The 12717-nt window shown below is 44.9% G+C and overlaps 1 protein-coding gene across 3 annotated transcripts in view; it reads right to left on the minus strand.

The window, feature by feature from the left end:
• CRY1 (cryptochrome circadian regulator 1) overlaps positions 1-3898 on the minus strand; it is a 38595-nt gene extending 34697 nt beyond the window's left edge. Inside the window, exon 1 of one of the 3 annotated variants that reach the window (XM_053258109.1) lies at positions 2953-3898. In XM_053258109.1, the coding sequence (XP_053114084.1) occupies positions 2953-3110 (158 nt within the window). In that variant the 5' untranslated portion in view covers positions 3111-3898. The remainder of the gene's footprint in view (positions 1-2952) is intronic. The other 2 variants (XM_053258107.1, XM_053258106.1) reach the window with 2 other exon arrangements.
• Positions 3899-12717: the final 8819 nt, after the last annotated feature.

Consider the following 12717-nt stretch of genomic DNA (forward strand, 5'->3'; position numbering starts at 1 on the left):
GCTCATGGTTACAGTCATTGAAATAGCAATATGGGTAATTTGGTTACCCTTGGATTTGCCTAGTTCTTTGACTGGGGCCTGATATATATGAATTTGAGTTAACACACAAGAGCTCTCTCCCAATGCACCTATTTGCTTACTGAACAAGCACGGTTACTACATAATGCATTTGTCTAGCACTAGGCTGAAATGGGAGATTAGTTCTCAGTTCATTCAGAATTCATCCTCACAATGCCCACCCCATACTCCTTGAGGCAGCTCATAAGTATTCACATTTTACAGATGAAGAACTGAGGCCATGAGATTGAAGATACTCTTGATGGCCAAGCCAGAATTTAAGCCCAGGTCTTCCAGGTTCAAGTATGTACAACATACACTGCACTGGCACCATATAAGTGGTCACAATGAGTTTCCCTAATGTAGTCAGTACCCATGACCAGGTTAGCACAATATGAGACACATTGTTTTGATGTTACTCTTATCTTAGATCCACAGAGGTTCAGAGTGCCGCTTAGACAGATAGCAGGAACGGCTCATGGAGCTTCTATATCCACCCCCTCAGCCATTTAAACAAGTGAATACAATGTATATTTTAAAATCAAGAATGCACTACACTTCTGGCCTCTGAATGTCAGCTAGAATAAAGATCAGAAGAGGTGGCCATCTATGAACTACCGATCCCTTCATTCTGGCTTAATTACTGAAATATTCAGCAGTGACAAGAGTTCAGAAACAAAGTAAAAGGCCCTACAATGTCAATCTTCTACTATTACTAACAATTTAAAAAGTTAACAAGAATCTGTGTAAATGAATTATCAACTATATAAAATTTATTAGATAGAAGACAAGGAAACCTGAATACCACTTCAGGAAGCAATAGCCAAGCATCCAAACTGACACACATTCAATATTCAGTATTATTATAAAAAGACAGCACTCACTGTCACATCCCATAAAAATTTATGTCACTTCATGATAGTAGCTCAAGCACTTTTTTGACCTGTAACAGCATGACTGATTTTAGCTATGTACTGTATTCATTTTTCAAAATTTGGAGAGGAGGTCTATATCTATGCTGTCTCCCACCAAGAAACAAAACAAATTGATAACAGCAGTGCTTGAATGCCAGAGTGCCCAAGCTCCCTTATCTTTTGTGATGCCACTCTTAACTACTGTTTTAGAAGGGGGGGGGGAGATGATTTGGCAAAATAATGGTGGGAGTGAAATTGAATTCATAATGAGCTCCTGGTGAATCTTGCTGGCTACCAAACAAAATTTAGCCACATTTTAAGATATTAAATCATTCTGGTCAATTAGAAGATAATCAAGATAAGAAGAGTCCATATGACCTGGATGACAACTTATAAAAGCAATTCTATATTTGTGCCGTAGATACGGAGGAGCACATGAGCTCTAGTTTTGATATTTCCACAATTACAGTGGCAAAAACATTAATAGGGAATTTTTAAATATCTCCCTTCCAGAACTGCTGGAAGATTGCAACATGCGAGCATCAAATTTCTATAGTATTTTGGCATTATAGTACTTTTTGTAATCGAGTTAAGGTATCTATCGGGGTTAGAAAATGGCTCAAATTTGCCATAAATATTCAAGAAAGGTTTCATTTTACTCTTCATTTATCTGTGAACAGGCCATGGACCATGTTCACATGGATATCCTAGCAGTTCCTGCTTAGCAACCTAGTCATTTATCTCAAAGCTGCCAACTTCCACCATCACTGGAGCTGGACCTGGCTAGCTAGAAAATTTCAGATGAAACATCCAGACATCCTTTACTGGAAAGCCTGATATTTTCACATGTGTGAAGCACAATAAAGGCAAAGTGAGACATTTTGTTGGTCTAATAATGCTTGCCATCAACACCATAATAGCATTCATTGTACTTTTTGGGCAACAATAACTGCCCATAAAGTTTGCACTCACCAAGATAAATCAAATAACTAATATGGTTTACATTAGCTAACTTATTATTCTGGATGACACAAAAAATCTCTCTCTCTCTCTCACACACACACACACACTCTTCTCCAATACTTTATTCCAAGCAATTTCTGACAGGTCTCTTGCTGCCACAAATTTTGTGGCTGGAAAAATGAACTCAATAGCGGTTGCAAAACATTTAAGTGAGGTGTCTTGTTTTTCTGTACAGCAAAGTAGGGACTGCATATATAATTGGTTCTGTGTTGCCAGCATCAGGAACGACTTGGAAAAGGTGCAATTAAGAACAAGTCATAGCAAGTGGGAGGAGACAGGTCAGCAGCAGGGTCATATATATAAGCTGGTGATGACTAAGTGCCTATCACCCAGTATGTAAATTAAAAATTACTAACAAATACAGAATGACCACCACTTCTGGGGGTCCTCCAAAGATGTTGCTTGCCATGTTGATCTCAAGGATAAGAAATGCAAAACAAGTAAAGCAATATCTTTTTTTTTCCCCTGGACCAACTTGGGTCCAGCAAAGTGTGCAGACATATGCACACTTTTGAGTTACACGGAACCCTCCATCAGCACCAGGGAGTAGAATTTTTATTATGCAATATTTCCATTCACGTGCAAAATAAGGAAGCGTCACCCTGCAGAACAGCCTACAACACAATCTTGTGCACATTTACTCGCAAATGAAACCCACTGCATTCAAACAGAACGTACTTCGCATACACAGAATAGCAGCCTCAGAATCTTTAATAATAATAATAAGCAAACAGTCGAGAATCTCCTTTCCCTACAAAAAGCCAGTGTGACGAGATACACCCCCCTTTTGAGCATTAGGACGTCAGAATGGCTCAAGGGCGTTACGAGGTGCCCACATCGCCGTTGTGTAACCAGAAACATGCGCGTGCGCACACCCCTTCGAGTCCTCGGAATAGGATCTAGAAATAATTGGAGAAATAAAACAAGCAGCCGCCTCCGCGTCCCCCCATTGGCTCACCTCCACCGGTTGATTCCCACGTTGGAGGATCCCGCGAACCAAGGGTCCAAGATATAAACGCACCGCACCGTGTCGGCGCCCTGGATGCACTCCCTGAGCGCCGGGTTGTCGTGGAGCCGGAGCCCCTTGCGGAACCAGTGCACCGCGTTCACCCCCATCTTCGAGAGGCGGCCCCGCTCGCTCCCCCTCAGTGTCGGCGGTGGACTAGGTGGGACAGAACCGGAGGCAAAGGGCGGCGGGGTGGAGTGGAAAAGCGTCGTCGGCCGTTCAAGGATAAACGAAGTTGGCGTCGCGGCTCATACCGAGCCGAAGCCCGCCACTGAGGGGAGACACCCTCAGAGGCGAGGGGTGTTGGGGTTCGAGAAGGGCTACTCCCCGGGGTCTGCGGCCTTAGGACCCAGCGGAAGCAGCGGCCGCGGCAGTGGAAGCAGCAGCGAGGGCGGCGGTGGAGTCGGCGGCCGCCGGCGAGAAACGCATCCCCCTGTCTTTTGCCTCAGCCGCGCGCGCGCCCAGTTGCCGGGGGTGGGGTCTTCGCCAAGCTCGGAGCCAGAAAGGAAGGGCGTCTCGCGCTGAGCCGGTGGCGGTTGGGCTGGACACCTGGATTTCCTCGGTCTCGTCTTCGCTCCGCAGCCGGCCGCCTCGCCGTCCGCCCTGTGACTCTACGCAGCAGACTCGAACAACGGGAACCGCCAAGCCCCGCCTCGCCTCCCCATTGGTCGCCCCCACCCCATGTGATCGGCGCCCCCTCACGTGTCTGAAATGTGTTCACTGGCTTGTGGGGAGCGGGTTGCGGGCCTACTCAGGGGAAAACCGGGAAAAGGTGCCGGCGGGAACCCCTAATTCGAGTCTAAAAGTTGGTCCACAGAGATCGAAGGGGGAACGGAAAGCTTTCAAAGAAAAGCTCGCGCTCTCCCTAGACCCTGTTACCCACCAAAAAAGGAGGGCAAGGGGCGGGGCTCGAGGACGTCTTAGCCGCGCCCTCCAGAGCGAGCGCGGGGTACCCGGATGAGCACGGGGCTTCCGCGGAGGTTTTTCGGAGCGCGAGACGAGGGTTCGCTGTAGCCAGCGGCGAAGGTGGCAACGCGCCTGTAAGCGCGAGCTCCCGGGCACGCGCTCAAGGTTGTGTGGAATGTGGCGCGTTCCGTGCCCGCGGAATATTCTCGGTGGGAGCGAAGAGGAATTGCGCGCGCGTGCACATTTCACTCCCCGTTCCCGCCCTGCCTAACCCAGGGCTCGTTTGCATGCGCAGCAGCGTGAGGTGTGTGGGCCCTTCGGCGGTGTTTAGGCCGTTGTCGCACGGTTTGCAGGGATACGATAGAGAAGCAAATAACGAAGAGTGCTGCAAGAGGCATCGCCTAAAAGCCGTGCATCAGCCTGCTCCCTTTTTCTAGATTTAATGCTTATATAACAACCACGTGAGACGGCCCACTTAAAGAGATACTATCCCCTTTGCACTGGCTGCATACAGTTGTCCCTTTTGTTATTAGATAATAGTCATGTCCGAGGCGTCCGTTGCACTGTTAAAACAAAGTGGGCCTCAGCGTGGATAGATGGTCAGAGTCCAGGCGTGTAAATCTTACTCACATTTTCATGAGAGCCAACTTAGGGTTAGCAACTCTCCTTAGCTAAGCAGGGTCTGGCCGGGTTGCATATGAAAGTGTGAGCACTGCAAGATATTCCCCTCAGGGGATGGAGCCACTCTGGGAAGAGCAGAAGGTTTCAAGTCCCTGGCTTCTTCCAGATAGGGCTGAGAGAGATTCCTGCCTGCAACCTTGGAGAAGCTGCTGCCAGTCTGTGAAGACAATACTGAGCTAGATAGACCAATGGTCTGACTCAGTATATGGCAGCTTCCTATGTTTCCTAACCCTACAGATGTTAATGACTTAAGAAAATATTTTTCCATATCTTGAAAAATACTGGGAGGCAGAAGAATCTCGAAAAACAGCTTCAGTCAGAAAATGACAGCCCTCAGCAAGCTCTATTAAACTCAGTGGGACTTCTAAATAAATAACTGAGCTTTAAGAAAGAGAATTAGATACTAGCAGAGGTGCTCTTACCCCTGGACCTTGGAGCCAAGATATGGAGTCCAGGGCCTCCACACTCCCTGGGGCCCCCCAAATCCTCTTTAGTCTGTCCTGGGTGGTGTGGTTCGTGCCCTCAAGAACCTACGCAACGTGTTAAAAAAGGATGCTTAACGTGCAGCAGGGAGGCCTCCAAAGGCCTTTAGGTCCAGGCTCCAAAATTATCTAGGCCAGGGTTTCTTAACCTTGGGCCCTCAGATGTTGTTGGACTACAACCCCCATCATCCCCAGACATGACCTTTGTGGCTGAGGGTGATGGGAGTGTAGTCCAACAACATCTAGGGGCCCAAGATTAAGAAACCCTGATCTAGGGTGCATCTCTGGATACTAGTGTAAAAATAATAGTTTGCTCTTAATTATTGTATTCAACTGGACAGGAGAACAAGTTGGGTATTCAACAAGTTGTATTCAGCTGGATAGGAGTACACTACTAGAGCTTATTCAGAGCCTCTTGAATTTACACGGGCCATGGAAACCCACCATCACTTGCTCACATCCATGCCCACAGCAGGGGTATAGCTCAGTGTTCCCTCTAAGAGGGATTCCCAGATGTTGAGTACAACTCCTATCCCAAGCAAAAGCCACTGCAGCTGGGGAATCTGGAAGCTGTAGTCAACAACATCTGGGAATCCCTCTTAGAGGGAATAAGTACAGCCCTGCTGGATCAGGCTCAAGGCCCATTTAGTCCAGCATCCTGTTTTGCACAGTGGCCTACCAAAATGCTGCTGGAAGCCACAGGCTTCCTTCCACAGGCTTCCTTTCCCCCGCAACTGGTACTCAGAGGCATCCTGCCTTTGAGGCTGGAGGTGGCCTCTAGCCCTCCAGCTAGTAGCCGATGATTGACCTCTCCTCCATGAAGTTATCCAAACCCCTCTTAAAGCCATCCAGGTTGTTGGCTGTCACCACATCTTGTGGCAGAGAATTGCACAAGTGGATTATGCGTTGTGTGAAAAAGTACATCCATTTGTTGGTCCTAAGTTTCCTGGCAATCAATTTCATGGGACAACCCCTGGTTCTAGTCTTATGTGAGAGGGAGAAGAATTTCTCTCTATCCACTTTCTCCACACCATGCATGATTTTATAGACCTCTATCATGTCTCCCCACAGTCGTCTTTTTTTCTAAACTAAAAAGCTCCAGGTGTTGTAGCCTTGCCTCATAAGAAAGGTGCTCTAGGCCCCTGGCCATCTTGGTTGCCCTCTTCTGCACCTTTTCCAGTTCTACAATGTCCTTTTTTAGATGATGTGACCAGAATTGCACGTAGTACTCCAGGTGTGGCCGCACCATAGTTTTGCATAAGGGCATGATAATAGCCGTTTTATTTTCAACCCCCTTCCTAATGATCCCTAGCATGCAATTGGCCTTTTTCACAGCTGCCGCACATTGAGTTGACACTTTCAATGAGCTGTCCACCACGACCCCAAGATCTCTCTTAATAATAGCACACATGCTTGGACCCAGAATGTACTATAAAAGTCTTAAATTCAACTCTTCATGATGGCACCATAGTGCAAAAAAGTAGATTCAAGTTGTATTCTCATTTTGCACCTGAGCTCTGCCATGAAGTGCTGGATCTGCTCTTTTTACCATGCAACCTGTGTGCATTGATTTCAGTGGCAGTGGTGGCTACTTCTTGGGAATCTGGAGGGCAGAGGGGAGGGGAGGGAGCCAGGGGTATCCATAGGCGGGGCTAATCGTAGGCAGGGCCGACCCTGTATTTTTAAAAAGTGAGTCACCAGCCCATTATTTTCTCCATCTGTAAAGTTGCTTACATCCTTAACCAAAATCTCCATCATTCACACCAACACTTGGCAGCCAGCTAGTTAATGCATTGGTTGGCTGTGAGTAAATGAATCCTGCCATTAGAGTGATTCCTGGTGGGTGTCAATGTGGAAAGTAGCAATGCCCTCTCACACGAGCGTCCCCATGCCTCTTCCCCTCAGTAGCTCTATCCTTTCTATCAGCATTGCCTCCATTACTATCAAGCAAATTTATGTGGTCGCACACAAATGGCCTCCACGCGTGCACAGAGGCCAGGCAAGCTCCCATATGGGATTCCAGCTTGCACAGTGCCAGTGTTACCACTGGTGGTAAGAGAGAGCATCAACCTATTTAATTTTTAAAGGACCTGTAGGTGCTTCTGTTATTCTAATGTTAAAAGTAACTATCGCCACCTCCCCGTGCCACTCTCACTATCTTAGTTTTGAAGAGAGAGAGAAATTTGAAACATTCTGAATGGAATGGACTTGTTCCTTCGAAACACTGGGTCGCCTCCTCCCCCCATGTTTTGGTTGGAATGTTTGGACCATTTGCATTCTGAGCTCAGAAGGGAACACAAAACCTGTTCCATGCACACTTCTAATGAAGAGAAAGCAATACTCTCAGAGTTTGGTTTGAATCTGAACCAGACCTGAACCATACCAGACCAGTTTGGTATGGCACCCCCTCAAACCCTCCCCCTTGGTTTGGTTCAGTCTTGGGGGCTTGCGGACCTAGTAGTAGTAGTAATAGTAATAATTCTGACTTAACCCCTCCAGGTGGCTTCTCCAAGGCGGCTGGGGTGTGTGTGTCCGCTGAGGTTGCCCCTCCGCCTGATGGCCTCCGTTCTTACAGCCATCGCCCAGTTTGGGCCATCTTCAGTTCTTTCCGGCCCTTTCCCCCAGTGTGGTGGCCATTATGGAGGCTGCCATACATGTGCAAATGGCCCCTGCATGGCCAGGTCATGAACCCTTTCATATCTGCAGATACTGGAAACAGCTATTTATTAGACACTCTGTGGATACGCAGTTCCGTGAACAATGAGGTCCTACTGTACTGCTTTTAGGAATTTGGTTTAGACAAGCTCTAGGGGGGGCAAAGTAAATCCCTTTTCAGCCCTCCATTCCTGAGTTAAAAATCCACATAGAGGTTTATCAAAATTTCAAACAACAACAACAAAAGGAAAACTTTATTCAAAAATATTACAGACAGTTTCTGTCTGAGGCTCTCCCAGCTTCTAGTTACAGGTAAAAGAAACACTCAGTAGTTGCAAGAAGCCAACCATGCTGAATTGTTTTTTATAAGCTCAAAGGGAATGAGGTTGCTGCCAGGAGCCTTCCTGGGTCATAGCTGGGAGATCAGGTCCATGATCTCGGCTGGCGCCATGGTGGCCACGAGGGCAAGTCCTCTGTATCTTGCTGAGGGCATTCATGGTCCACCTTTTCATCTTTGTACAGTTTACTGAAGTACCATTCCCAGGCCTCTGGTGGGATGAAGCTGTCCAGATGTGTCAGGCCATTACATAAGAATATAAGAACAACCCTGCTGGATCAGGCACAAGGCCCATCTAGTCCAGCATCCTGTTTCACAGAGTGGCCCACCAGATACCTTTGGGGAGTCCACAGGCAAGAGGTATGTGCATGCCCTCTCTCCTGCTGTTGCTCCCCTGCAACTAGTATTGAGAGGCATCATGCCTCTGAGGCTGGAAATGGCCCACAGCCACCAGACTAGCAGCCATTGGCGGTGGCCAGAGTGCCTTCTATCAGCTTCGGCTGATACGCCAGCTGCATCCGTTTCTTGAGGTGAACGACCTCAAAACAGTGGTACATCTGCTGGTAACCTCCAGACTGGATTACTGCAATGCGCTCTATGTGGGGCTGCCCTTGTATGTAGTCCAGAAACTACAGTTGGTCCAGAATGTGGCAGCCAGGTTGGTCTCTCAGTCATCTCAGAGAGACCATTATAACTCCTGTATTGAAGGAGCTACACTGGCTGCCGATTTGTTTCCAGACAAAATACAAGGTGTTGGTTATAACCTATAAAGCCCTAAATGGCTTGAGTCCTGGGTATTTAAGAGAATGTCTTCTTCATCATGAACCCCACCACCCACTGAGATCAGCTGGAGAGGTCCATCTGCATTTGCCACCAGCTTGTCTGGTGGCCACTCAGGGACGGGCCTTCTCCGCTGCTGCCCCGAGGCTTTGGAATGCGCTCCCTAGTGAAATAAGAGCCTTCCCATCTCTGACAGCTTTTAAAAAGTCTTTAAAGATGCATTTGTTTGCCCAGGCTTTTAATTAATATTGTTTTAATGGTTTTAATGCTGTTTTAAAATATTCTTTAAAAAAATTTTAAATTGTAATGTTTTAATTTTTTTGTTTTAACTAATGTTTTACTTTCTGTTCCTAATTTGTTGTGAACTGCCCAGAGACGTACGTTTTGGGCGGTATAAAAATATGTTAATAAATTAAAAAATAAAAAATAAAATTGATATACCTGTCCACCACGAATCCGTCTAACCCCCCTTTAAAGCCATTCAAGTTGGTGGCCATCACCACATCCCATGGCAAAGAATTCCACAGATTAATTATACGCTGTATGGAAAAGTATTTCCTCTTGTCGGTCCGAAATTTCCTGACCATTGCTATGGCGGTCTGCCATGCTGTGCCAGAATAGGACCGAGTCTTTGGTTCTGACTCTTTGAGTAAGGTGTGACCAAGCGGTCACACCTTTCATTGCGTCTCTTTTCTTGTGTTTGAGTAGTTGCTTGTATTGCCTCTTCTGCTTGAGGAGGTCCTGTGCCATCACTAGACTTACGTTGATGTGTAGTTGTATTTAGTGATGAGGGTTTGTTTTGTTTTTTGCTTCGATGCATTCAGAGGGTGTAGAAATTGATGTGAGCAGTGATTTGATGGTAGATTGGGGGCGTATCTATCTATATAATTCTCTAAGACGTGCCCGTCGCTAATCCCATGAGTGGTCGCTCTCACGAGAATTTGTGAGCGAGGGGAGGATCAATTGCGGGGTGGGGTGGGGACTAGGGGCACAGATGCTCTGTGCCAGGTCAGCTAGTTCCTCTATAAACTACGAGGATCCAGATCTGTTACTCTTTTCCTGTTCAACCTATGGACAACCTTTAAATCAAAATTCTCCATGCTTTTTACCACAAGTTAGCATTAATGCATTTATGGCTGATGACAACAGCAGCAGCTGTCCTCCACTAGCACAGCAGTACACAGAAGATCACTTGCAGAAATTTAACAGGTACCCCTAACCTGGCTTACTTCTGTAAACATGCATAGGGTTGGGCTTGTAAGCTAAATATTGCATCTGTTGAATTTCTCTTTGCTGTGCAGTTGTTTAAAGGCACAGAGCTCCTCTCAGGAAATAGGTGACCATTCTAAATAGGGATGACCCATTGTTCTCCCCATATTTAAATCACACACACACATACACACACTTCTGTTACAGCTGCCTGTCTGAGCCACTGGTAGATATTCATAGCGTGAGGGGTTGCAGTCAGTCACGTAGCGTGGGCAAGCGGCAGTAATCAGTTTGAGTTCTGCTATAGAAGATTTCAGAGCAAGAGAAAAATACAGTGGGCACTGCAGCAAGAATGCATAGGGAGATCTAAGATATCCAGAAAGCCCTTTCATTACTGGATTTACTGATGGGAACAAGGAATTCACATCAGGGTCTGGAATACTGTAGAATACAATCAGAAAAACAATTTGCAATGAGATGGAAATGTTTTTTTAAAAATCCTAATCAGTCCTATCATCTGGATTCTGTGTGCTGTTTTAGGACTGCAGCCAACAGCTATATTATCTCTAATCCTTTAAAAACCAAACTCCCATTTTAAGCAAGGGATGTCTTCCCTTGCCTCAGGTTGGAACGCTTAGGTTTGCCTTTATAGCTAGCCTTCTAATTTAATTAGAATCTGTGCTTCGGGACATTGCATTCTCTGAGCTGTGTTTACATACTAAACAGGTCAATATAAAATAAAGATGGATCCTATCCTTAAACTAGCACTGGTCTTCTTACAGTTCTAGTATATCACTACATGGGAACAGCCTCAAGCAGCATGAAACATCAAGGAGCATCACTGTAACAAAATTACTTATCACAATTTATTTATTTATTGTCTAGCTATAGGCCATTGCGATTCAGGATCATCACAATATACAATAACAAAGCTGCATACCATAACAGCCAATATAGTTGATGTTTGTTGTTATAACAAACATATGTTAATAAAAGTATAAGAAAAAAATACATTCCATATAACATTTAAAATCCAGCTTTCTAGCTCTGTTTTCTTGCTGCCATAGCAAACAACATGTGGCTCATAATCTAACAAAAAAACACACACAGAGCCATCTCTGCTGAACAGACAAATGTTTTACACATTTTAAAAATCCATCAAAAATGGATTAAGGGGCTCTACATAAAGAAGATAGGGATGTAATGAATAGTTTCTATTTGGTTTGAGTCACAAACACGTGATTCCAAGGGGATACTCCTGTACGAATGCAAATATGGCAAATATTTATATACTGTTTTCCAATAAAAAGTTCCCAAAGCAGTTTGCATAGATATAAATAAATAAAATGGCTCCCTGTCCCTAATGGGCTTGCAAGCTAACAAAAGAAACATAAGAAACCAGCAACAGTCACTGGAGGGATGTTGTGCGGGGATGGATAGGGCCAGTTGCTCTCCCCCTGCTCAATAAAGATAATCACTGCTTTTAAAAGGTGCCTCTTTGTTCAGTTGTACCAATCTTCTAATACAGCTGAAGGCATTATGTGTACTTGTGTTTCAGTTAATTAATATGTTATACCACCTATATGGTGTTTACAAGAATGAGAGGGCAGGTTAACAAGAATGAGAGAGGTGAGTTAATCGGGAAGAATGTGATTATTTTAGTTACATATGCTTCTGCTTCATTATAGTGAGGGGGACTAGGGGGTTGCAATGCTAAATGAGCAAAGAGGCATTTTTTAAAAGTGGCAATTCTCTTTGTTTAGCAGGGGGAGAGCAACTGGCCCTATCCATCCCCAGCACAGCATCCCTCCAGCAGCTGTTGCTGGTGCCTATCTTATGTCTTTCTTTTTTTAGATTGTGAGCCCTTTTGGGACAGGAGCCATTTCATTTGTTTGTTTATCTATGCAAACCGCTTTGGGAACTTTTGTTGAAAAGCGGTATATAAATATTTGTCATATTTGTATTCAGCCCCAGAACAGCATTCATTGCATTTTTTGTTGATGATGATAATAATATTATTTCTTATGTAAACGGCTTTGAGAATTTTCTGTTTGTATATAAATAATATGATAATCCTTTTCTATATGAAAAACTCTTCTCTGTTAACACAAAACATTGAATTGCTCTCTGACTTTTGTAATTGTTGCCCATAAAGAAAACACAGATGTTTCATTTTACTGTTAAGGATAATGCTATTTGTTTATTTGTTATATTTATACCTAGGGTTGCCAACATATACCAGGTCCTGTTCCTTTAAGAGCAGCTTGATTTGCAGACATTAACAGATGATAATACTTATTTCTGACTATTATCAAGTTGCAGTTCAAGTGGCTGTTATGTATGGAAGCAAGCAAGGCCTTGGTTCTATTTAGCTGACAACTCTATTTGTATTCCACATTTTTCCCGAAGAGTTCATGCTATATATTTTAGCCTCACGATAACCTTGAGAGATGAGTTACGAATGAAAATGATGAGGATAACAACAACAACAAATATTTATATACTGCTTTTCAACAAAAGTTTCCAAAGTGGTTTACATGGAGAAATAATAAATAAATAAGATGGATCCCTGTCCCCAAAGGGCTCATAATCTAAAAAGAAACATAAGACAGGCACCAGCAACCGTCACTGGAGGTACTGTGCTGCGGATGGATAGGGCCAGTTGCT

Source organism: Hemicordylus capensis, chromosome 5, assembly GCF_027244095.1.
Source record: "Hemicordylus capensis ecotype Gifberg chromosome 5, rHemCap1.1.pri, whole genome shotgun sequence".
Classification (NCBI taxonomy): Eukaryota; Metazoa; Chordata; class Lepidosauria; order Squamata; family Cordylidae; genus Hemicordylus; species Hemicordylus capensis.